This window comes from Sus scrofa, chromosome 2 (assembly GCF_000003025.6).
Source record: "Sus scrofa isolate TJ Tabasco breed Duroc chromosome 2, Sscrofa11.1, whole genome shotgun sequence".
Taxonomy (NCBI): Eukaryota; Metazoa; Chordata; class Mammalia; order Artiodactyla; family Suidae; genus Sus; species Sus scrofa.
Genome location: NC_010444.4, coordinates 38,290,297 through 38,317,677, shown reverse-complemented (window position 1 = coordinate 38,317,677; position 27,381 = coordinate 38,290,297). Strand labels below are relative to the sequence as shown.

The following is a 27,381-nucleotide window of genomic DNA, read 5'->3' as shown; positions in this document are numbered from 1 at the left end:
TTCACTATTCTAGTAACTTATATGGATTTGACTTTTTTAGATTCCACATGTAAATGGTATCATACGGTATTTGCTTTTCTCTGCCTGAGAGAGAAGTTCTTATTTTACTTAGCATAATACTTCCAAGGTTCCTGCATATTGTTGCAAGTGGTAGGGCTTCCTCTCTCTGGGTCAATAATATTCCATTGTTTGTGTGTGTGTGTGTGTGTGTGTGTGTGTGTGTAGCTCACATCTTTAATTATTCATCTTTTGATGGTCAAAAAGTATAAACTTCTTATTTGTAAGATAAATAAGTCCTTGGGATCTAATGTACAGCATGGTCATTATAGTTAACAATACTATATTGTGTATTTGAAAGTTGCTGAGAGTAGAGCTTAAATCTTACCACAAAAAAAGAAGTGATAATTATGTGTCATGATGGTGGTGTTAGCTAAGGCTATGGTGGAAATCTTTTTGCAGTGTTATATGTATCAAATTTACACCTTGTATACCTAAAAGTTACACAGTGTTATATGTTGTGTTTCAATCTTGGGGGAAAAAGAACTTCTGCCCAATTCAATCAGAGTGTTAGGAGAAGGACATCAACATCTTAAGAGGACATCTTCTTGCCTTCTGAAGACTCACAACAAATGCCTTTGGGGTGCATCCTTCCTGTCATTTTAACGGAATCCATCACTTCTTTCTCTAGTAGAATTTGGTTAATATTCATATTCAAGTGCCTCTCTCCTGGATTGAGACTGGTTGTGTATGGTCTGGCTTTTTCACTTGTCATAAAAGTCAGAAGACAAGGACCACATCCCACTGACCGGGGGAATCTTTACTGCCTCTGGAATCCATCAGTCTCTCAATAGCTCTTGAATATCCTTTCCCAAGGTAGGGAAGCAAAGAGATCATCTTACCTTCCACATTTTTATCTGACTCACAGCTCATGGGGAAACCATAGACCTTTTTGGAAGTGCCCACTGGTTTTGCTGGTACCATTGGCTGGAGCTGGATTTAGATGTTGATAGATTCAGGTAGGCTGGGGCACAGCTTATAGCTGAAACTGAATTAATCACCTTTCACGCAGTGTGCTTCTTCCCTTGCAGACACTCAGCATTATTTTGTGAATGCTCTCAGAAATACCAGGCTGGGAAAAAGGTCATAGGGTAGTGTCTTACAATGCTTTTTCCACATCAGCTAAAAATTGGTTTGCTGTGATTCTCAGGGGCACAACGAGATGTGTTACTTCATGACAGTATTTAATTCTGATATTGAGCACAGGAAGGGGAAACAAGATGTTAGCATGAATTTGCAAATATCTGACATAACTCCACATGCAAAACAAAATACTTTTAAAATGTCAGCAATCCAACAATCTAACTTCTACCTTATGATGTAGTTACTCCTGTCTGAGAAGACTTCTTTACTATGCATGGGAAGACCAAAAGGTGATTTGAATTTTTAATCTGCCAGTATTTGATCTGGCAGGCAACATGTTTGTTTGACACATATCTTAGAAGATGATGTAAAAATTCATCTTACCAGGCAACAGAGAACTCTAAAGAGTTACTGTATCTGTCAGATGCGGCTGCTCTAACAAGAGGCCATAGACTGGATGGGCTGAAACCATAGAAATGCATTCATGGTTCTGGAGACTGGAAGTCTGAGATCAGGGTGCCAGCGTGGCTGAGTTCTAGTGAGGACTCTTCTTGGCTTCCAGGTTCCTGCCTTCTCACTGCGTGCTCAATCGTGGGAGAGAGAGCCCACGATCTTTCATGTCTCTTGTAAGGGCACTGATCTCTTCAGGAGGGCTTGTGACCTCATCTAAACATAGTTACCCTGGAAGGCACCCATCTCTAAACACCATCACATTAGAGGTTACTATATAAACGTGAGTTGGTAGGAGGAGCACAATTCGGTCCACAGATGCTATCTAGGTACCTCCTTAGATTGTCTTATTTTTCTCTTCTCTTGTCTCACTTTTCTTTGCCTTCTTAAATTCTCTTCTCTTCCTCTCTTGCCCTTTCCCTACCCCTTCTCCTTTCCTCCTTACCTCTCTCCCTTCCTTCTTCTCCTCTTCCCTTCCTTGCCCAGCTCCATCTTCCCTCCATCCTTCTCCCCCTCTCTCTTTCATCCCCTCCCTCTCTGTCCCCACCTTCCCACCAAAGTTCCCTGTGATAACATACTTTAAGGCACGGACATCCATGTGTTAAATCGGATAGGAAAGTGTGTTTCACTTAGCTCAAAATATTTTTTTTTAAAACGGAGACATTATTTTAAGCAGTTAAATTAATACAAGGATATGTAACATCCCTAGAAAGATCAAAGATACAGCCCACAGTCCCTGGGTGGTAATACTCTACAGTGATGCGTACAGACTCTGGAGCCATGCTGCCTACAATCCTACTCTGGCAATCTAGGTACACCTTCTGGCTATGTGACCTTAGACAATTTACTGTCCATTCCAATGCCCTGAATTTCTCATCTTTAAAATGAAGATGAAAGTTCAAACTCTTGCTATTGTCTTTCTGCCACTGAGGTTTAGTGTCATTTTTCCATGTGTCATTGGCTTTGCACTGTGTTTTTTTGCCTTTTAAGAGTGAACCATTTCTTTGCTTGTGGAAGTAGGGGAATGAAAGAGATTGAGAGAGATTTGATAAAGGGAGATGAGAGAGGGAGAGATTATTTTATATGTATATATTTATATGTTTTATATATATATTTTTACTACTCAAATGAATTTATCACATCTATAGTTGTATAATGATCAATCACAGTCCAATTTCACAGGATTTCCATCCCACAACTCAAGCACATCCCCCCACACCCCAAACTGTCTCCTCCGGAGACCGTAGGTTTTTCAATACCTGTGAATCAGCATCTGTTCTGCAAAGAAGTTCAGTCTGTCCTTTTTTCAGATTCCACATGTCAGTGAAAGCGCTTGATGTTGGTGTCTCATTGTATGGCTGACTTCACTTAGCATGATAATTTCTAGGTCCATCCATGTTGCTAAAAATGCCGGAATTTCATTCTTTTTAATGGCTGAGTAATATTACATTGTGTATATGTACCACATCTTCGTGATCCACTCCTCTGTCGATGGGCACTTAGGTTGTTTCCATGTCTTGGCTATTGAAAATAGTGCTGCAATGAACATCGGAGTACATGTGTCTTTGCAAGACACGGCTTTCTCTGAATAGATGCACAGGAGTGGGATTGCTGGATCAAATGGTAGTTCTATGTTTAGTTTTCTGAGGCATCTCCATACTGTTTTCCACAGTGGTTGCACCAAATTACAGTCCCACTGACAGTGTAATAGGGTTCCTTTTCCTCCACACTCTCTCCAGAACTTATTGTTTGTAGACTTTTGGATGATGTCCATTCTGGCTGGTGTAAGGTGGTACCTCAGGGTGGTTTTGATTTGCATTTCTCTAATAATGAGTGATGTTGAACATCTTTTCATGTGTTTTTTGGACATCTGCATGTCTTCTTTGGAGAACTGTTTATATCTTCTGCCCACTTTTTGATGGGGTTGTTTGTTTTTTTGGTATGGAGCTGCAGAAGGTGTTTGTAAATTTTGGAGATGCATCCCTTGTCAGTTGACTTACTTGCAAGCATTTTTTCCCATTCTGTGGGTTGCCTTTTCATTTTGTTTAGGGGTTCCTTTGCTGTGCAAAAACTTTTAAGTTTGATTAGGTCCGTTTGTTTATTTTTTTTTATTGTCAATAGTCTAAGAGGTGGATCTGAGAAGATGCTGCTGTCGTTTATGTCAGAGAGTGTTTGGCCTCTGTTTTCCTCTAAGAGTTTAATAGTGTCTGGTCTTCTATCTAGGTCTTTAATCCATTTTTGAGTTTATTTTTGTGTATGGTGTTAGGGAGTGTTCTAATTTCATTCTTTTCCATGTGACTGTCCAGCTTTCCCAGCACCACCTATTGAACAAGCCGTGTTTACTCCATTGTGTATTCTTGCCTCCTTTGTCATATTTTAGTTGGCTGTAGGTGCATGGGTTGAATTCTGGGCTTTCTTTTCTATCCTGTTCCACTGATCTATATTTCTGTCTTTGTGCCAGTACCATACAGCTTTGATGACTGTTGCTTTGTAGTATAGTCTGAAGTCAGGGAGCCTGATTCCTCCAGCTCCCTTTTTCTTTTTCAGGATGTCTTTGGCTTTTCTGGGTCTTTTGTGCTTCCAAACAAACTTTAAAATATTTTGTTCGAGTTCTGTGAAAAATGTCCTTGGTAATTTGATAGGGATAGCATTGAATCTATAGATTGCCTTAGGTAGTATAGTCGTTTTGATAATATTAACTCTTCCAATCCACGAGCATGGTATATCTTTCCATCTATTTGTGTCCTCTTTGATTTCTTTCATCAGTGTCTTATAGTTTTCAGAGTACAGGTCTTTTGTCTCTTTAGAGAGGTTTACTCCTAGGTATTTTATTCTTTTGTATGCAATGGTAAACAGGATTGCTTCCCTAATTTCTTTTTCTGATCTTTCATTGATAGTGTATAGAAATGTCCTCGATTTCTGTGTATTAATTTTGTATCCTGTGACTTTGCCAAATTCATTGATGAGTTCTAACAGTTTTCTGGTAGCGTTTTAGGATTCTCAAGGTATGGTATCATGTCATCTGCAAATAGTGATAGTTTTACTTCTTCCTTTCCAATTTGGATTCCTTTTATTTCTTTTACTTTTCTGATTGCTGTGCCTAGGACTTCCAAAACTATGTTGAAGAGTAGTGGTAAGAGTGGACATCCTTGTCTTATTCCTGATCTCAGCAGGAATTCTTTCAGCTTTTCACCATTGAGAGTGATGTTCACTGTGAGTTTGTCATATATGGCCTTTATTATGTTGAGGTAGGTTCCCTACGCTCACTCCTGTAGGTGAGTCTCTGTGAAACATTTACTTTCCAGTCTGTGGGGCTTCCCACCTGGGAAGTATGGGATTGCTTACATCACGTAATCGCCCCTCCTACCTCTTGATGTGGCCTCCTCTTTGTCTTCTGGAGTAGGGTATCTTTTTTAAGGTTTCTGGTCCATTTCGGTGAAGATTGCTCAGCCTTTTGTTGTGAATTTTATTGTTTTTAGGAGAGAAGTTGAGCTCCAGTCCTTCTATTCCACCATCTTAATCCCCAATTGAGATTGTTTTATATTTTAAGAAATATAAGAGATACCTTATTTATTTGGGGGGAAGGGACATATTTTTCCATGTATGTCTTATATTTGGCCTCTATTGGCATTTGGTTTTTATTCTTAGATTCCATAGGCATTTCATTTTCTCCCCCCACCCCCACTTTGTGAAGAAATCAGTAATTAATAGAGAAGCATGGAACATTGGATAAAGTACTAATTCCAGAGTTGGAAGGCCTGGATTCTGTTGCCAGCTCAATGATTATCTGGGTACCTTTGGGCAAGTCAGAATTCTTCTACAGGTCTTTATTTTCTCATCTGAAAAAGGTTGTAATAATTCACATCTTGTCTACTTCACTGGCTTTTTACAAGTTCGAATCAGAGGTCATATTGTCCCTCATTTTAAAAAATACCCGGTATGACACAGATGAAGAGTATTGATAGTTTTAATATAACTACTGACTGTACAGTGCCATTGTGTTTTTATAACTCATGATTTCTGAAAAGTCAGGAGATTAAACTCTGGCAGAATTGCTCTGAATGTTATCTTACTAGCCCCTGGAGGATATGTCCAGAGCTGTGCTTTTGTGTGAATATCTGCTGGCTGTTCTCCATTTTCTGGGACAATGCCAACTCAACTGATACAGGTATCAAGGAACAGTGTGAAGGTTCAGGTTGTCTTATTAGCATTTTCTAAAATGTGTGTCTCAGAAAAAGCATCTGGAACATCTTCATTGAATCAGGAGGAAGGGGAGTGGCCCCAAAGAAACTTATTCAGAGGCAAGGTTTTTGATGAATTGTGAGGGACAGAAACACCTGAATGGTCAAAAATTTTAGGATCAGGGAGGCCTTTATTTATTTATTTATTTTTGGTTGCACCTGCAGCATGTGGAAGTTCCCAGACCTGGGATTGAACTTGCACTTCAGCAGTGTCCCTAGCTGCTACAGTGACAATGCCGGATCTTTAACCTGCTTATGAGCCACTAGGGAACTTCTAGAACTAGGGAGGTCTTCAGATGCCCTCTGGCCCAACTCACCATTTTATAGACAGGAAAAACAATGCCTAGAGAAGAAAATCCCCCAGTGTTCAAGTTAACTAATAGAGGAAGAATTAGAGCTTGACTCTGGATTATCAGTTCTCATGCTCATGGTCCAATAGTCAGAGTGGAAACAAGATCCTTCTGGAGTCACAGAGGCCCAGGTTGCCAATGTAGGTGCTCTTCATGTTGTTTCTGATGCTGGTCCATTGCATGGTTGGGGATGAGATGCATACAGGGCTTGATAAAGAGTACAGTCTCAATGATTGTTGATTTACCTTTTCACATGTGCTCAGGGAGTGGGGAATAACGTCTTCCCCTTCCTCCCCCCTTTGCCCCACCCGCTGCATCCAACCATCCCTGGGTTGCCTTTTTCTAGGAAATTCTTATGTAACAAGTCTGAATAGATCACACTGTTTTATTTAGAGGATTCTTTGCATTTGCTTCTATCTTTGCTGTCTAAGCTTTCCACTTTAATTTAAGGACAATGATACCAGATTCAGCTCTGTTCTGAACTGACTTATGCAGATGGAGGCTGGCGATATGTGAAGAAGCACTATGCAACATCAGGTTTCATTTTAAAGTCCATAAGTATACCTTTTAAAAACAAAAACAAACTACTCCACTCTCCTGGGGAGGGACATAAATCATGTGTTTTTATTATCTCAAAAGACCACCAGAAGATGGGCTCTAATATTTCAAAGATGACAAGCAATCTATATGAATGAATCACAATTTGAGCCCTATTATACTCAAGCTGATATATACTGCAGTGGGGGGTTTATAGATGTTTCTCTCACTATATTTAATAAAAGACCCAGGCCTTTCTGTCACTAGTTTCTAATCCTCTAGGAAACACTCAGTAGTCTTAAGCATCGTGAGTTAAATTTAGATCAAGGGTTAAGCTCAGAGCAGAATGCTGCTACCTGATTTGGGGTCCTGGGGCACTGGAGCCTGAAGTTTGAAAGTGTTAGGATTTAATTTAAAAGAGCCACAGAAGCAATGATGCATGGTACAGTAGTGCTTTTAGCAGAGCCTGTGATACCAGAACCAATGTCACGAATAGCATTGTATAGGGTCGTAGAATTTGGAGATGTGCTTGTTTCCATACACTTCGTGGCAGCATCAGCTGTGTCTAACATAGTAAGAGGGTGAAAAAGTTATGGAGGGGAGTTCCATCAGTGGCTCAGTGGGTTAAGAACCCGACATAGCATCCATGAGGATGTGGGTTCAGTCCCTGGCCTAACTCAGTGGCTTAAGGATCCAGCCTTCCTGCAAGTTGCTGCATAGGTTACAGATGCAGCTTGGATCCAGTGTTGCTATGGCTGTGGTGTAGGCCTGCAGCTGTAGCTCTGATTTGACCCCTAGCCTGGGAACTTCCATACACCACAGGTGCACCATACAAAGGAAAAAAAAATGTTATGGAGGTCTAGAACTGGCCCAGTGAAAACAGTGCCAACTTTGAAGTGAGACTATGATTCAAACCCAGGCTGTTATGCTTACTGACTTTATGTCTTGGGAAAGTGACCTAATAATCTCTGAGCCTCAGTTTCCTCCTCCTCATGACATGTGGATGTCTACCTCCTATAGTGAGTAGCCATGTGGCATAAATGGGGTGAAGAGATGATAAATATGGCGTACCTAGGAGTTCCCATTGTGGCGCAGTGGAAATGAATCTGACTAGGAACCATGAGGTTGCAGATTCAATGCCTGGCCTCGCTCAGTGGGTTAAGGATCCCGCATTGCCGTGAGCTCTGGTGTAGGTTGCAGATGTGGCTCAGATCTGAAGTGGCTGTGGCTCTGGCATAGGCCAGCGGCTATAGCTCCGATTAGACCCCTAGCCTAGGAACCTCCATGTGCCGTGGGTATGGCCTTCAAAAAGACAAAAGACGAAAAAAAAAGAAAATAACTATGGAGTACCTAGTATGGTGTGATACGTAGCAATGGCAGATATTTACTTATTTATTTATTTTTGCTTTTTAGGACTGTACCTGCAGCATATGAAAGTTCCCATGCTAGGGGTCAAATCAGAACTACAGCTGTCAGCCTGTGCCACAGCCACAACAACATGAGATCTGAGCCACATTTGCTACTTATACCACAGCTCGCGGCAACACCGGATCCCTGACTCACTGAGCGAGGCCAGGGATGGAACCTGTATCCTCATGGATATTAGTTGGATTCATTTCCACTGGGCTACAGTGGAAACTCCCAGACAGACATTTATTAAGTATTAACCAGGTGCCAGGCTGTTTGTAGATTTACCATATGAGATTAACAACTATTAGCATCCTATTTATTTTTGGTTTTACCCTGTGCCTAGTGATGTGGTTTGTAATTTTTATCCATTCGTCCTTCTAGTAGCCTAATTGTGGTTCTTAGAAGATCCCGCTAGACTGATCCAGACCTTTTGATTAAGCCTGGGCTTGAGTGTGTTCAGCTTCTACTTTGAGATACAGTCTTCGGCATAGCCTCTTCTTGCCTCTCATCTTTTGGGTGAACATCACACGGGGAAAGACCATTGCTTCAGAGAGAAGTGCAAAGCACAGGTAAAGCACCATTACTGCCGGGGCAGAGATCAGGTGGCTTTTCAGGCTTCTGGTTAAAACCCTCATTGCTTTGGGCTCACTGGATCTCTCTCTTTCTGAGCATAGTCCATCCTTTAATTGGCGAGTTCAGTTTGTTTCTTTTTCTCGTTTCTGTAATTCTTCAAACCTCTTAGGATATTTTGTCTGGCAACCAAGAGCATTTGTTTCAGGTTCATTTTTAAAATCTCTGCCATTCGCCGTTTCTCAAGATTTTCTCAGGATATCCCAAGTCTCCGAAGATGTTCATTCTCCTTGGATTCTCTGCATAATCACATGTACTTTTGAGGCATTCTTAGGTCCTATTGTAGTTGTCTGCAGGGTGGTACCCTTCCCTGAGGTTGGAAAGGCAGTCTGTCTTAGGCAAGTATGTTGCCACCCCGAATCCTGAAACCAAGGGAGCTGTCAATTCCTTCCTTTCTTCTAATCTCTTATCTCAAAGGACCCAACTGGATGACTCTACACACTTTCTTTCTCCCCTCCCCATCATTTATACTGGAAGTGATTTTTATATCTGGCACTTACATGATTGAAGATCAGAAACAAAGATAAGATTGTGACAGTTTAATTTTCTGGTACATTTGTCAACTTTTCTGCTTTATTTTAGTTCTGTCTTTTTCTGGAGCGGCACCAGGAAGTTACTAGGTATGCAAGGGCTGGAAGTTCTAATGGTATGAATTGAAAACAAACCAACTCCAAGACCCATGAGTAGAGCAGCAGGGACATGTGGCCGTGATGTCCTGGGTGGCTCAAAGAGGGTGAGGCTTAGATACAGCTCTGTGAGAAATTCTCACTGGGTTTTTCTAACATCCCAGGGTCTGTTTTTTTTTTTTTTTGAAAATATTTTTATTCTGGGCCTTGGCATCTTATGAAACAAGGAGATAGCTTGGCTGTTTGAATCAAAATAAGCTTGTTATGGCTAAGTAACTCTTTCAGGTCTAGATGAGGCAGATGCTGCACAGCAGTTATCCAGGATTGAGGAAAAAAAGCCAGGAGTTTCCCTCTGAGAGGGTCCACAATAGAGAATCATTCATTGCCAAGAGCAACCTGGTTGGCAGAGGTAGCCCATGGGCTTAAGACTGAATGTCCTCTGAGGCAGGTCCTGACTAGTTTCTCATCTTAAAGAGTGGCTGGGTATCCTAGCAGTGTAGGATGAGTTCAGGGTGGATGCATCTCTATGAGTAAAATACCAGTAGCATTTGGCCTTCAGCTTGCCCTCTCCCATCCATTCTTGTCACGATAGCCAAGTGCTTTTTAAAAACAGAAATGGGACAGTGTCACCACTGTGATTAAAATCCCAGCATCCTTTACGTGGCCTTCAAGGCCCAGCAGGATCTGGCTCAAACTTATCTTTCCGATTTATCTTCAAACAAGCAAAACTCCTTCCTCTAACAAATCCTTCTCAAACATTCTTCTCTACCTGGTACGTTACTCCTCTCCCCCTTAATGGTTTCAGTTTTATTTCAGGCCTTGGATGAAACATCACTTCCACAGGGAATCCTTCTCTGAACCTCTCAGATGAGGTCAAATCCCCATTAAATGATCTCACATTCCTGGTAGAACTTACAAGTTTTTGCTCAGTGTCTTGCTAGGCTCTGAGGACCATAGTGGTGTTTTGTTCATCACTCTGCCTCAGGGCTGAGTAGAGGGCTAATACATGTTCTTTGAATGGACAGACTAGATGGTCCTCTCCCTTTCCCAGCTCTGAAGAGACAAAAAGTTTAGCCTCTGTAGTTTCCCTTCTGATTTCTCAGCTACATTCTCTAAGCTGAAATTCTGTTCATCTTTCAAGATCAAGTTTAATGATCTCCTTTGACATGCCTCTCATGGTCCTCCTCTGTTACTGGTCAGGGTAGGCTCAATGGCTTAAACTAACAAAAGCATACTTCCAGGTCATGCAGCATGTCCATCATACTGTCTGGTGGCCTGCTCCTTACTCCAGGACCCAGGATCAAAGACCCTCTGTCTCTGTGCTTCCATAATTTCCAAGAAAGGAAGAAGGAAATGTGTTAAGCCAGATTCTGGTCCCTAATCTTTCCACCTGGAGGTAGTCTGCTTCTGCTCAGACTTCATGCTCTGTCGTAGAGCCATGCTTAGCTTTGAAGAAGAGGACAGAAAGGACAATTGTGTTACATGCCCAGAAGGAAGAAAGCTGGTGACCCTGGATGAACAATACTAATGCCAACTGGCTCCTTTCTATACCTGGCTTTTCTTGGTGTTCCCAACCTCTCACTCACAATGATCCGTTTTTCCGCTCTCACATAGTCATACGAAAGACCTTGTAATCAGCAATCACTAAATCACCTCCAAAATCTTAATGTCAAGTACATTACTCTATAACCCTATCTCCTAGCTTTCCAGCTCACTCACTCCAGTACCTCCACTGTAATAATTCCTCGCCTCCATTAGGATTCCTGTTGCAGTTAGGGTTCCCTAGGAAGCAAACTTTGAGATGAAGACTGGTGAGATGGATACTGGCATGTGGGAAGTTTATTAGGGAGTGCTATAGGGGTGAACACCTGGGGGCACAGGAAGGTACAGGATTGGGCAGAGGAAGTAGTCAGCTCCATCTCATTGAGTTCTCTGAACCTGGGAGAGTCCTTTACAAGTAGCCTGAGTTGGGATAAAGGAGAACCAGCCTTCACTGAAGGTTGCCCTCAAGATGAGAGTGTAACTAAGGGTCAGGCAGCTTGCTTTAGGCCAGGACAGTTTTCCTAAAAGGCTGATAGCTGGAGATCATTAGCAGACAGTCCTTTTGGAGGCAGGGGGAATAAGCACTTTAGTTCTAGAGAGATATCTGGACAGCACAGATCCACCATAATGTCCAGTCCATTTCAGCTGTCACCCTCCCCTCTTCATGTCCTCTCTCCTGTCCTTAATAGCTGAGGTTCCTTGGCACCTCATTATCAGCAGATCTTTCCTGATAACCCCAGTTCCCTTGTTTCTCTTTTTACCCATCCTATTTGTCTACAAACTCATCTCTGGTTACACCTAACTTTCCACGTATCTGTAACTACCCTGAATATCTAATGAGATTGGAAAAAAAAATCACATGGGCATGCTGACTGCTCTCACTTAACATTTATGGCCACAAGTCACATAAGCATTGTCAGTCACCTGCTATACTCCCTGGTAAATTCTTTCCTTCTTTCCCTAATGACCGTTTCATACCTTCTCCCCTTTCCTTAAACATCCAATACCTCTTTCCTTTCCTAATTCATGGATGTTACTCTCTCTTCTCATTGCACTGACAAAATAAAAACAAGCAAAGAACTATTTCATCTTCCTACCACCAGATATGCCAACTTATCTTCACCTCTTCCCTTTTCTCTTGGATTTAGTCTCCTTGTAAAAATGACTTACTCCATCTGTGGACTGGAAATCAACTTCTTTTGCCCCCTCTTAGGACTTTGCTCCTGAAAAGATCTGCTCTCCTCTACCATCAGTTTTCTTCACTGGTGTTGAGTAACTTCCAACAGCATGTAAACATGCTCTGATCTTTTCTGTCGCAAGAGAATCTTTCTCAAGACTCTTAACGGCATCGTCTCTCTGGAGCTACTGCTTCAATTTTTCTTCTCTTTATGGTGAAATAACTCAACAATTTGCCTTGCTTTTCTGTACCCTTCATCCTTCATTTCTTGCATTGACTCCAGTCAGGCTTTGCCCTGCCACGTTCCTGAAACCACGCTTATCAGGTCAGGTCAGTGGTGAACTTCTTGCAAAATCTCATGATTAATTCTGTCTTTGTCTTATTCAACTTCCTCAGCATCAGGTGACAAAACTGACCTTTCTGGAAACACTTTTCCCCTTGACTTTCCTTATACACACTCTTCTGTAAAGCAAAGGCTTCAATGATGTAAGGAACCAACTGATTTAAGAATTCCAATGCCATGGGAGTTTCTGCTGTGGCTTAGCAGGTTAAGAACCTGAATAGTATCCATGAGGATGTAGGTTCCATCCTTGGTCTCACTCAGTGGGTTAAGGATCTGGTGTTGTTGTGACTGTGGTATAGGCCTGTAGCTCTGATTAAATCTCTAGCCCGGGAACATCCATATGCCCCAGTGTAGCAATAAAAAAAAAGAAAAAAAAAAGAAAAGAAAAGAAAAGAAAAAGGATTTCTAATGCCTTGACTGCCAGAAAGCTCTGAAATACACAGAGTTATTTGTCCTACCTTAGATTCCTGGGAGAGTCCCCTCCATACTCAGGTTTGATGTAATCTTGTTACATAGCTTTTATATTCCTGTATTCCATTTGTCTTGGGGCACATGATATTGGGCAGGTAGAACACTGCTGATTGCCTGAATTATTTCACTAATTTCTGGTGTTTGTTTCTTGTATTTATGAAAGTCTTGCTAACTATGAGTCTTCTTTTAGGGCCTCAATCACCCCATATTTCATTTATAGGCTGATGGATCTTTAGTACTAAAAGGAATCTGATGTTGTTTTGGGGTCCTTTATTGGGAACTAAATCCATCTATTTTTAAAGTAAGATAAGTGAGTTTCCTAGTGATTCAATATAGCTGTTTTTATCTAGAGTTTCTGGACTAAAGGAGTATTAGGATTTCAATAATCACTGAAATAATCCTAATAATATTTGACTAGTTCTTTCTTTCATGAAGTAAATCATAGTAAGAGTTTGACTTCTAAATTCAAATCCTGGGTATAAATTATCCAATAGGATTATGTAGTGCCATTTAATTTCTTTAAGCCTCAATTTTCTAGACTTTAAAATGAGGGTAGTACTATACTTCACTTATTAAACTGTATATAGATTAAATTAGATGGTTCATTTAAAAATTTAAAGCAGTAGGTTCTGAAATGACCCTTATGACCAAATGATGAGGATTCTGGGACTCAGAGTGGTTAAATGCAAGTAATCTGCTAGTATCTCTCGGCTCTGGAGCTAGAACTCATGTTTTTTATTTTGGATTCCCATGATGTGTTTATATCCTTCCCTGTCCCCGGCTGTCACACATTAGCAGTCTGAGTAAAATGAACATAAAGCCAGCTTTGAAAACATCAGCTCCAGAAAAGACTAAACTCTGCCCTTAAGGTTGTAGGTCCTTTAAATTCTTACCATGGACATTTTAAGGGATGGCAGGTGATGCTCTGACCTCCATTCCAAAGTGAAAAGGGTCTTTTTGTTGAATCAGCCTTTTTTCCTATCACATGGGATGCATCCCCAGGTCACAGCATGAAAGACATGAATTTGCATTAGACAACAGCTGCTGTCTGTATTCAGAGTACAACATGGGAAAAAGTGGCTACACCATCATTTTGTAACAGATGGATTAAAGCATGTCTTAGTAAGAAAAACAAGCAGAGAAGGGCTGGATTTCCTTGATCTCTCTGATAAAAGCAACAGCAGATACAGTGGACACTTCATAAATATTAATGGATATCAGTGCCTGGACAGAGAGCTCCTTGGTTTTGGACATTTAAATCAAGTGTCCTCCTTGGGGAGAAATTAATAATGATGGATTCGGTCTTCATACTTCTTGGGCTCTTCACTGTGGTGCTTTACCGTGCATCTTTCTAGGAAGATTTTCAGCTTGAGATGGGATCTGATGCACCAGCTGAATTGGCGCTTAAGCTTTTGTGTTTAATGCATATTGCTATTTCTCTTGGCTCCAGTGGGCATTTGCCTTTTCTCATTTCATGATTAGATGATTACATTCTGGTTCAATCATTTGACTAACTGCGATACTGCTTTTTTTTCCCTTCAGATATTGATGAGTGTGCAGCTAAGATGCATTATTGTCATGCCAACACCGTGTGTGTCAATCTGCCCGGGTTATATCGCTGTGACTGTGTCCCAGGATACATTCGTGTGGATGACTTCTCTTGTACAGGTGAGCGTTTAGAAGCAATGTTGCCTTTCTGATTCAGTCTTTCTGTGCACTGTAGCTGTGTGTTGTTACATTTAACTCCAAGTATACTAGGTATTTTTTTTTTCTTTTTGGGTGCACCTGCGGCATGCGGAGTTCCCAGACTATGGATCAAACCCACACCATGGCAGCAACCTGAGCCATTGCAGTGATAATGCCAGATCCTTAACCTGCTGAGCCACAGGGGAATTCCCACTAGGTATTATTTTTAACTAACTAGTTCTTTTCATGAGTTATTTTACCATTAACTTTTTAGAACAAAGTGATAATAAAAGAGATTTTGTCTGCGTGATTTATTTCCACTTGCAGTGTTTCCCTCTCTGTGTGTGCATGCATGAATGGGTATAGAATTTGAAGCCCACATTGCCTATGGTAACACTGAAGGACTTAGAGACATCAGTGCCAAAAAGAGAAAGAATCAAACTCTTTTCCTTACATTAGGATGAAATATTTTTATATATGAGAAAATGTACATTGTTCTCATTGGGAAAAACAAGAGGTTGAATTTAAAGTGGGAGCAAGGGTACCTGGCGGGCAGGGACTGGGTATATGGAGGTCAGTCAAGACTTTTTATTGATGTATGGCTTATGGTCAGTTTTCTCCCTCAACTTTCATTATCACTGGGCTGTCAGCACTCAGCTGGAACTCCAGGGGTTGTGGTTGATGCCTCTGTGTGAGTGGTGCTGGCTTGGCGGGCATTTGGTCTGGGTTCCATTATCATTCAATCATGAAAATAGACATGAGCATAAATGGGTTAAAGATTCTGAGTCTTTCTTCTCTTGGATTAAATGTCTTAATTTAAAAAAAAAAATTTTTTTTGTCTTTATGCCTTTTCGAGGGCCACTCCTGTGGCATATGGAGATTCCCAGGCTAGGGGTCCCATCGGAGCTATAGCTGCTGGCCTACGCCAGGGCCACAGCAACGTGGGATCCGAGCCATGTCTGCAACCTACACTATAGCTCACGGCAACTCGGGATCCTTAACCCACCGAGCAAGGCCAGGGATCAAACCCGAAACCTCATGGTTCCTAGTAGAATTCGTTAACCACTGAGCCACCACAGGAACTCCTTGGATTAAATGTCTTTAAATGCCTAATCTGTAACCTGTAAGAAAGGGGCTCCTTGAATACCAGATTTGTCCTGTTGTGTATTTATCTGATTCTTGCATCTTTCTCTTTGTCCTAATGACACTGGCATATAAAAATGAATTCTTCACTCAGAAAGGAATGCTACTCTTTCCCTCCCTCCTTTCCTCCCAGCCTGCCTCTCTCTCTCTCTCTCTCTCTCTCTCTCTCTCTCTCTCTCTCTTTCCTTTTATGGCCATAGTATATGGGAGGTCCTGGGCCAGGGATTGGATCCGAGCCATAGCTGCAAACATTGCCGTAGCTGCAGCAACGTGGGATACTTTAACCCACTGTGCAACCAGGGATTGAACCTGCACCTCCACAGTGATCCAAGCCACTGCAGTCAAACTCCTAACCCTCTGTGGCACAGCAGGAACTCCCCGTTCTTTTCTTAATAAATTTTATTTTGAATGGCCTTCTCAGAAGTGCAAAAATTGCTAAAAGTTAGAGAAGTGTGTTTATATATCCAAATACCTTTGCCATTAATTGTATGTTTATAAATTACTGTTTTCTGGCTAAAGACTGGCAATCTCAGATTGATGCAAATTTCTGATTGTCGCAGTAGGTCAGATCTCACTTATCTTTTAAATATTGTAACAAAATTCCTAGATAAAAAAGAGACATTTCTTAAACAGCATGCTGAGAACTAAACATTTTAAGGGGGCAGAACTCTTTTGAATCTGAAAATAAACACAATCTAAAATTCTGGAATGTTATAGATGACTTATTACTCTGTTCTTAATGGTCTATCCTAACATGAGACAAAAGTAATAAACTGCCTCCCAACACAGCTGCACCATATCTTGCAACTTAGACATAATTAAGGCGATGCTGTGCGGAAAGGCCTTGTTGAAATAACATCAGAATACACAAAGCCCCTGCTCTTATTTTTTTCACTGAAGGAGGAAGACAAGAGCTGGTGCTTGAAAGTCTATTGAGGACAGGTGCTCTGCCTGGTGATTTATACATATGGAGCAAAATGGGAAATGTGTTATTGTAAGAACTAGCTCCAGAGTTGCAGTTAGAAAGAGGACTGTGTTGTTTGGATTAAAAGGCAAGGGTGTGGGTCTCAGTGGGTACCCCTTCCAAGAAAAGAGTTAAGTAGTTCTGCAGGAAAAAAAAAATCTATACTCACATGTTTTGTTTTGTTGGTGTATTTTGTCTGAAAGAAAATAGAAAAGTTAGAATAAGAGAGAGAGAGGCGTTCCCACTGTGATGCAACGGAATGGGAGGCATCTCTAGAGCACTGGGATGAGGGTTCAATCCTGGCCCAGCATCGTGGTAATCTGGCATTGCAACAGCTCAGTTGTCCTGGGAACTCCATGCCATGGGGCAGCCAAAAATGATAAAGAGAGAAAGAGAAAGAGGGAAGAGAGAGAAACCAGCCAGAGAGCACAAGACTTGCCACTGCAGAGGACAGGGGCTGGTGAAAACCACCCAGTGAAAGGATGGCTGAAAGTACTTTTAAGGATTGGAATATTTAATGTGAAGTGTTTTTTTTTTAATTATTATTGTTTTGTTGTATAGTATGCAATCCGTGTCTTCTTCATGACCCTCCAACCTTCAGCAAAATCTCCCCTCTTGAAAGCTGGGTGAGACTCTCCCTCCTCCCACCCCACTGGAGTACAAGTTAACATGGGGGCAACAGGAGTGATACAGTGTATATAGGACTTTGTGACCTGCAGGAGGCAGAGGAAACCATTCCTTGCCTTTCTCAGCCCTGCAAAATGCACTTAAACAGACATCCATGTGTCACAGTCACCGCAGCCTCCTCTTGGGTGTGTCAGAAATCGTGATGAGGGCTTTGGACTTCCCCTGTAGGTCATGGAATAGGAATACGATCTTTTTCTTTAAAAAAAAAAATCTTCCATTGATCCTCGATTCCTTCTCATCTGACTGCACATTTTTCTGCTTTTGTTCACAGCAAACCTCTTCGTTGACTTGCCTAGGGTTGTTTTTTTTCACTTACCTCATTTACCCTCTTCAACCCCTCCCACTAAGGCTTCTATACTCATCATTTATCAAGTATAATTATCAAGGTCAACCCTGAACTCCATTTTGCTAAATTGAGTCTCCTTATCATCTGTGACCTCTCAGCAGCCTTTAGTAGAGCTGACTACATCCTCCTCTTCTGTTTTATTTTTATTTTTTTCTCTTTCAGCCACAAACTGCAACATAATGGAAGTTCCCAGGCCAGGGATTGAACCCATGCCACAGCAGGGATTCGAGTTACCAAAGTGACAATGCCAGATCCTTAACCACTAGGCTACTAAGGAACTCTTGAGACACTGTATTTCCTGATTTTTCTTGTGTTTCTCTGACTACTTCTGCCCAGTGTAGCTACCTATTTATTCTTCTTCTGCTGATATTTTAAATATTAGAGTACTGTAGAGCTCTTCCCTGGACCATTTTCTCCTGTTTATCTATATAGTCTTTTTATTTTATTATTTTTAGTTTTTTTTCTTTCTTTTTTTGGTCTTTTTTAGGGCAGCACCCCTGGCATATGGAAGTTCCCAGGCTAGGGGTCGAATTGGAGCTACAGCTGCCGACTTACACCACAGCCACAGCAACTCTGGATCTGAGCCACATCTGTGACCTACACCACAGCTCATGGCAACATCAGATCCTTTAACCCACTGAGCAAGGCCAGGGATCAAACCCATATCCTCATGGATGCTAGTTGGATTTTTTTCTGCTGTGCCACAATTGGAACTCCTTAATGATCTTTTTAAATGCCTTCATTCCATATTATGACTTTATAGCATTTCTATGTCATTAACTCCTAAATTTCTACCCAGTTACAATCTTTCTCGAGAGCTTCTAAATCATATATTCAATGTGACATCAATACATAGGTGTTTAATAGGCATTTCATACTAACATGCATGAGAAAGAACTTGATTTCGTTTCACCTCTGCAAACCTCCTCTTCCCATTTCCTGCATCTCAGCAAATGAAAGCACTGGATTTTCAAGCCACAAAGCTGTGGGAAATACTGGGTTTCTTTCCTTCCCTCGTCCCTCCACTTTGTACAGCAGACTTGTGGACTCTACCCTTCATACCCTGTCCTAAGTCTGTCCACTTTTGTGCGTACATATGCCTGACTACCAAACTGCCAGATTTCCACAGTGGCCACCATTCTGGACCTGCTGCCCCAGGCTTGCTCTACTAACTAGATCTTCACAGAGCAATGAGAGCAAGCTTTTAAAAAAAGGAACCCCATAGACCTGTGCAGAGCTCTCACATAGTTTTCAATTACGCAGAAAATCAAATCCATTCTCCTTAGTTTGTTATAAAACCCTATATGACTTTCCTCCTTTCTGCCTCTCTGACTTTATCTTGTACAATTTCCCTCCTTGTCCCTTAGGAGGTGGCCACCCAAACTTTTGCCTTTTCTTTTATTCACCAAGCTTGTTCTGCCTTAGAACCTTTGCGTGAACTCTTGCTCCTTCTTAGAAGTCTTTTCTTCTTGATATCTGCATCACTGGCTTTCTTGGCATTTAGATTTCAGCCTAAAAATGATCAGCTCAGAGAGGCATTCTCTGATTCATATCATTAGCTCCCCCCCCCTTTTTTGGTCATATCACCTAATTTTAATTCTCTGAATATTACTTATCACCATCGGAGTTTCTGCTTTTATATGTGATTTTAAAAATTTATCTCTTTCTATTAGAATGTAAGCTCTAAGAGCAGAGACTTTTTCTCTTTTATTCGCTACTCTATCTTGGCTGTTTCAAACATAGTCTGGCACAGAGCCTTGCTCAATAAGTATTGAATGAGGAAATGAATAAAACTACTTCACCATGGGCTAATGTTTTTCTTCTCTAAATCTCATCTATAAATTATTGCTCATATCTTTCATACCTATAGGTTATTGTGAACACCATCAAATAATACATGCGAAAGTATTTATCAAGACCCTCATATTAGTCAGGTTAGGATGTTCTGCAGTAGCAACTCTAAATATGAATGACTTAAAATAATCAGGTTTTAATTGATGCTCATATAATATGTCTTTCACTGGTCACTAAGAGTGGTGCTCTGCTCATCATAACTACTTTAGGATTTAAGCTGATGGAACAGTCACTGTTGTGAACATTGCTCGTCACTGAGACAGAAGAAAAGAGAGCTTGGAAGGTCTTGTATCAGCTATTAAATATTCTGGCCATGGAGTGACATGTATCCCTTTAAGTGACAGTTCATTGACTATAACTAGTTATCAGTCCTCAAGCAGCTCTAAGGTGACGAGGTGATGCAGATGTTGGCCTAGAATTTTTGAGAACTAGACATGTTTGTTAAATGGTGCTAACAAATACCATAGTGACAGACACTTAATAAGTTCTTAAATTTTATTTCCTTTGACAGGAACAGCTCTTGATTACAGCAACTGTATTTTTTGGTAGCAATTTGCACTGTGATGGGGAGGTCATCTCAAAAAACAAGGATGATCTTGAGCACATTGTACTATGATGGAAGTTCAAGTAAAATGCAATAGGAAAAGAGCACTTGGTTGTTTGGAGGGAGCGTTTGGAACATTTTTGCAAGCCAAGAGGACCTGTTGGAGTTGACCAAGGCATGTTAGCATGCTTGTAGAATAGACATTTACAGCCAGGAATATGGATGGGAATGAGGAAAGCTAAGAGACCAGCATTCTCTCTGATGGTCATTTCTCCTTTAGATCAGATTCAGGGGCCTCCAGTACTTACCTTCATAGTAAGCTGGAACTCTGCCATTTATGTTGGTGTCTTGAAAATAAGCCTGCCAGTCCAAATGTGCTCCTTACTCTCCAAGACAGATGCAGGTCCCCACCTCTAGTCTCTGTCATTTCTTTATTGTCAAAGAGGACTTCTTCCCCCAGATAGTTATTAGCCTGTGTAATAAATAAGGTGTGTAATAGATACCTCTTCAGATGCTCTGTTTCCAGAGGAAATTTGCTAGGAGATATTGACTGGCCTGAAGGCATCCTTTTGTTTGCTGTGAGTTCCTGATGCAGTATTTCTCATTATTGATATTCTTATTTCCAAGCATCTTTTTAGTCTCTGTCCCAAATCAATATGTATCTGCTGCTACTGTTTCATTGGTGTTCCGAGTATATCCCGGTCCTTTTTTTTTCACTTTGTTATTTTCTCTTGTGTTAATAATTTATTTTATTTTATTTACACAGAAGGATCTCATTGATAATCCATTCTGTATATTAGATTCCAGTTGTAAGTGATAACATATTGTATTCGTCTTTGTCTTTCTGACTTGCTTCTCTCAGTATGAGAGTCTCTAGTTCCATCCATGTTATACAACCCAACAGCAAAAAAGCCAACAACCCAATGGAAAAACAGGCAAAAGACCTGAATAGACATTTCTCCAAGGAAGATATTCAGATGGCCAACAAGCACATGAAAAAATGCTCAACATCCCTGATTATTAGAGAAATGCAAATCAAAACTACCAGGAGATGCCACCTCATACCAGTCAGAATGGCCATCATTAATAGGTCCACAAAGAACAAATGCTGGAGGGGGTGTGGAGAAAAGTGAACCATTCTGCACTGTTGGTGGGAATGTAAGCTGGTACAACCACTATGGAGAACAGTATGGAGGTACCTTAGAAAACTATACATAGAACTACCATATGACTTAGAAATTCAACTCTTGGGCATATATCCAGACAAAACTCTCCTTGAAAAAGACACATGCACCCGCATGTTCATTGCAGCACTATTCACAATAGCCAAGACATGGAAACAACTCAAATGTCCATCCGACAGATAATTAGATTAGGATGATGTCATTCATATATATATTTTATTTATTTATTTTTTTAGGGTAAGATATAGAGACTGACTTTATTTTTTTAATACATTTTTTCTACTGTACAGCATGGTGACCCAGTTACATATACATGTATACATTCTTTTTTCTCACACTATCATGCTCCATAATAAGTGACTAGATATAGTTCCCAGTGCTACACAGAAGGATCTCATTGCTAATCCATTCTAAAGGCAATAGTCTACATCTATTATCCCCAAGCTCCCAATCCATCCCACTCTCTCTCCCTTCTTCCCCTTGGCAACCACAAATCTATTCTCCAAGTCCATGATTTTCATCTCTGTGGAAAGATGCATTTGTGCTGTATATTAGATTCCAGTTGTAAGTGACAATATTTTGTATTTGTCTTTGTCTTTCTGACTTGCTTCTCTCAGTATGAGAGTCTCTAGTTCCATCCATGTTGCTGCAAATGGCATTATTTTGTTCTTTTTTTATGGCTGAGTAGTATTCCATTGGGTTGTTGGCTTTTCTGCTGTTGGGTTGTATAAGTTGCTTGTATATTTTAGAGGTTAAGCCCTGTTTTTTTTTTTTTTTTGGTTTCCTTTGCTGTGCCAAATCTTGTCAGTTTGATTAGGTCCCATTGGTTTATTTTTGCTTTTATTTTTTTGGGAGACTGACCTGAGAAAGCATTTGTGAGGTTGATGTCAGAGAATGTTTTGCCAATGTTCTCTTCCAGGAGTTTGATGGTATGTTGTTTTATATTTGTCTTTAATCCATTTTGAGTTTATTTTTGCATGGTATGAGTGTGTGTTCTTCTTTCATTGATTTGCATGGAGCTGTCCAGGTTTCCCAGTAATACTTACTGAAAAGACTGTCTTTTTCCCATGTTATGTTCTTGTCTCCCTTGTCAAAGATTAATTGACCATAGGTGTCTGGATTTATTTCTGGATTCTCTATTCTGTTCCATTGGTCTGTCTGTCTGTTTTGGTACCAGTACCACACTGTCTTGATGACTGTGGCTTTGTAATATTGCCTGAGGTCTGGGAGAGTTATGCTTCCTGCTTGGTTTTTGTTCCTCAGAATTGCTTTAGCAATTCTTTTGTCTTTTGTGGTTCCACATAAATTTTTTGATTGGTTATTCTAGTTCTGTGAAAAATGTGATGGGTAATTTGATAGGGATTGCATTGAATCTGTAGATTGCTTTGGGTATTATGGCCATTTTTTACAATATTAATTTTTCCAACCTAGGAGCATGGGATATCTTTCCATTTCTTTACATCTTCTTTAATTTCCTTGATTAATGTTTTATAGTTCTCAGCATATGTCTTTTACCTCCTCAGTCAGGTGTATTCCCAGGTATTTGATTTTTGGGGGTGCAATTTTAAAATGTATTTTTGTATACCTTTTCTAATATTTTATTCTTAGCATATAGAAATGCGACTGATTTCTGAATGTTAATCTTATATCCTGCTACTTTGCTGAATTTGTTGATCAGTTTAAGTAGTTTTTGGGTTGAGTCCTTAGGGTTTTCTGTATGTTGTATCATGTCATTTGCATACAGTGACAGTTTTACCTCTTCCTATTTGGATGCCTTTAATTTCTTTTGTTTTGTCTGATTGCTGTGGCTAGGACTTCCAATACTGTGTTGAATAACAGTGGTGAGAGTGGGCATCCTTGTCTTGTTCTAGATTTGAGTGGGAAGGCTTTCAGCTTTTCTCCATTGAGTATTATATTTGCCATGGGTTTGTCATAAATGGCTTTGATTATGTTAAGGAATGTTCCCTGTATACCCACTTTGGTGAGAGTTTGATCATGAATGGATGTTGGACCTTGTCAAATGCTTTTTCTTCATCTATTGAGACGATCATGTGGTTTTTGACTTTTCTTTTGTTAATGTGGTGTATGACATTGATTGATTTGCATATGTTGAACCGTCATTGTGAACCTGGGGTGAATCCCATCTAGTCGTGGTATAGGATCTTTTTTATATATTGTTGGATTTGGTTGGCTAAAAATTTGTTGAGTATTTTCACATCTGTATTCATCAAAGATATTTGGCCCATAGTTTTCTTTTTTGGTGTTATCTTTGTCTGGTTTTGGAATTAGGGTGATGGCAGTGTCATCAAATGTCTTTTGGAGAGTTAGTTGTCCTATTGAAAATATCCAATTAGTGAACCTATAATTAAAGAAGATATATCTGCTTTGGTGAGATATTGATGTATGGAATGCTTGATTTACTTATTCATTCACTCATTTATTTATTCATTCACTCATTATTTCATTTATGTGTCCAGTATACAATTAATATTTGCCATCAGTGTTAGGAACTTTGGCCAAAGAGATTAGTGACAAATGACCTCTTTGCCTAGGGAGTTCATGATTAGTGAGACAACATCTTCAATTGAGAAAACGCAAATATTCATTCACTATCAAAAATATTCCAAGTTACCAGAAAGACTTCATAGAATTTAGATAATTATTGGATATTTCACATCCTATCCTGTTGGCCCTTGACAAGTTCTGAAGAAGGAACCCCCGATTGCCTTTACCAATTGCATACTGTAACAACAGTCCTTTCAGAAAGGCTGCACCAGGAACTGCCAACCCCAAGCATGATGCTAGAGGGGAAAGACAATATATCAAACAGAAAAATGTTACCACTTTCCTAGTTTTTTTTTTTTTTTGTGTGTGTGTATGTGAAAGAAGTGAAAAAAATCATATCTCATGGGATAATAAAGCTATGAGGATTCAACATAGAGAATAAATATCTGGAACTTTAAAATATGCTATAACTTAATTATTACATGGGGCACCGGCTGGGTTCCAAGACATAACTCTGTGTTTTATATGAGGTGCCATACTTTTTTTGTAGGGAAGTTTCTGTTGGTGAAATAAAAAATATCTGACCTTTAACAATTAAGTTTTTGGCCTTGGAATTTGTGTGTGACTCTAAATCACTTTCTGTCCTGCAAGAGATCCCTGAGTTGCCCTTCTGCTTTTATGAATTCCATGTCTAAAACTGAGGTTGAGGAGGGCTTTTCTTTTTCCTGGACCCTTTTATTTTTGAAATGGTCGACCTGTTCGATTTATTGGTCTCTGGCTCTCATTTATTCCCCAGATAAACTCCTTGTATTTAGGTTGTTTGATAAGATGTTATCATTGGTTACCCAGGCAGCTTTAAAGGAAGTACTTGTGATTTATGATAAAAACATGCAGTGAGAAGATAGGTACTTGGCAGTAATGGGTAAACATTCATTTTTATGCCAGAAACTTTCCATGAAGGTAAGAAATAAAGGAAATGAGTGTTGGAATAAATATCACAAGTAACTTCCATTTCCTTCGTAAAATAATTTTTTTATATTCGCTTGGAAGAAAGCTTGAAGGAAGTATGTGTTTGAAATCAAATAAGCTTAGTAAAATTAGGTGTAATAGTCTATTAATTTATTATTATTATCATTATTGTTATTATTAACCACGTCTGCATCATGCTGAAGTTGCTGAGTCAGGGATCGAACCCATGCCACAGCAGCAACCCAAGCCATGGTAGTGACAATGCTGGATCCTTAACCCATCGAGCCACCAGGGAATGCTGATAGTCTATTAATTTAATGGTTTAAATTAATTACCATATAATGGAACAGGTTAGACAACAGTTTAAAAGATGTAAAAGTTAGAAATTTTAGATAAGTTCTCTGGAAAATATTTCCTTACTAAGGCTGATGAAATACAGAACATTTTACATGTGAGATACCTGATATTTTCTCATTGCGCAGAGACATTTGACATGGAGGTAAAGTGGAAAATCCTCCACCTTGAGCACAGTAGTAAATTACACACTGGTTATCCTTATGTTTCAAGCACATAGGTGCATTTTCTCTTGCTTACTTTTGACTCTTTGGCATCATAAAAGGAACAAGTTACTAATTACTTGGCTCCCAGTCTCAGAAGAGGTGATACAGATAAAAGAATAAAATTCCAGTCATGGACTTCTGGACTACTTTCACTTAGCAGAAAATACTCTGCCAAGTGCCTTAGAATGCAACATTTTTTTTTTAAATTAAAGGTAATAGACTACATTTATTGAATGAGCAAAGTCAAAATAAAACTTGTACCTTTGGGTACTCTAAAACCCAATTAACAACTCTGATGTTCTTTGTGAGACATTTGCCTTTTGTTTTGATTTGTTTGGCTGGTATATTTTTTTTTCTTTCCTTTATTTAAACAGACAGTTGGCTTGAGGAGGGATGTGAAATTACCAAAGCAGGATTCCAGAATGTTAACCTGTGAGGGCAGAGGTTCTCAATCCTCATCTCAGGTTAGAATCACTTAGGACATGAGTTTTTAAAAAGTCAGTACCTGGGATGTACCCCCTTGATATTTTGATTTCATTTGATATCAGGTTGTGGACTGGCTTCAGTGTTTTTGTTTAAATGTCCAGGTGCTCCTTCCTTCCTTCCTTCCTTCCTTCCTTCCTTCCTTCCTTCCTTCCTTCATTCCTTCCTTCCCTCCTTCCTATCTATCTATCTATCTATCTATCTATCTATCTATCTATCTATCTATCTGTCAATCTGGGCTGCACCCATAGCATATGGAAGTTCCTGGGGCAGGGATCGAATCCTAGCCACAGCTGGGACTTATGCCACAGCTCTGGGAACACCAGATCCTTAACCCACTGCACTGGCTGGGGATCAAACCCATGCTGCCGTAGAGAGAGTACCAGATCCTTAACCCACTGTGCCATAGCAGGAACACCTCTAGGTGATTCTAATATGCAGTCAAGGTTGAGAGCTATTGCCTTTGTAGAGCAGAGATGGAATTTGGGTAGAATACCAAGGGCATCATCAAGGAGAAGAATTGCCCTCTATATCGTAGACTAGAAAAGGATTCCTTTGAATGGGTACTGGGTGACATGGTTTCAGGAGGTAACTAAAACAGAGACTTGAACAATTTCTGGAGGCAGGGCTCTGGCTACCAGTCTACATTCTGGGACATGGATGACTCTGGAAGGAGAAGCGCTGCATGATGCCCTGCAGTTTGGGCCTCATGAAGAGGTCCTGAATCTTCAACTACGTAATGACTGTTGGGTACCTCACTGAGCCCACAAGATAAATGAGACGTCTCCATAGTGACCTGTGTGTTCCATGGGCCGAGGACCAGACCTCTACCCTCTCTGCCAATGTCTTGGTTATTTAGAATCTTCTACAGCCAATGAAAGCAGGGGATTCTCACAGTGACTGAGACAATGTCTCCACTACCTTATGAGCCCAGAAGAGGAGGAGCTTAGAAATATTCATTAAGTTGACATGATGAAATTATACAAAGCTACATTACTTGCACATACAAATTTGTGACTGGCCTTCTCTGCCTGTTACCCGTGAAAAAAACCCAAAATCAACAAAATGAGAAAACAGGAACAAATTAATATGTCCCACAAACAGGGATCATGCAATGAAAATTCATGGAATGTGTGTTTTTTTCCAGGCCAATTTTAGTTTTACATATGTAGTCCTGGAAAAACCAAAGACCTGAAACTTACTGCATTTAGCAGTAGTAGTGTTAAAATAGTGCTAAAGCTAATTAAAGCCAGGAAATATGTCTTAGGCAGGATATCAAAGGTGTTTCTCTTGGGATTTTAGGATGAAGGATTTGTCTAGTGTTTGGCTTATTTTGAGGGGTGTGGTTCTTTCTTTCTTTCCTCCCTTCCTTCCTTCCTTCTTTCAATCAGCACATATTGTAAAAGCTCTGAACCACAATGGCTGCTGCAGGCCAGCTAGAATAAATGATGGATCTTGCCCTCAGGGTGCTGGTGTACAAGCCTATTAAGTACGGTGTTGCCCTTGACTCTGGTTCATCGTGAAAGCTTGTTAGTATTT

General features: G+C 40.2%; 1 protein-coding gene across 4 annotated transcripts in view; it reads left to right on the top strand.

The window, feature by feature from the left end:
- NELL1 (neural EGFL like 1) overlaps positions 1 to 27,381 on the top strand; it is a 945,441-nt gene that overhangs the window by 436,843 nt on the left and 481,217 nt on the right. For all 4 annotated transcript variants that reach the window (XM_021085298.1, XM_021085297.1, XM_021085300.1 and 1 more), the window contains one exon: positions 14,460 to 14,585. In XM_021085298.1, coding sequence (XP_020940957.1) covers positions 14,460 to 14,585 — 126 coding nt within the window. The remainder of the gene's footprint in view (positions 1 to 14,459; positions 14,586 to 27,381) is intronic.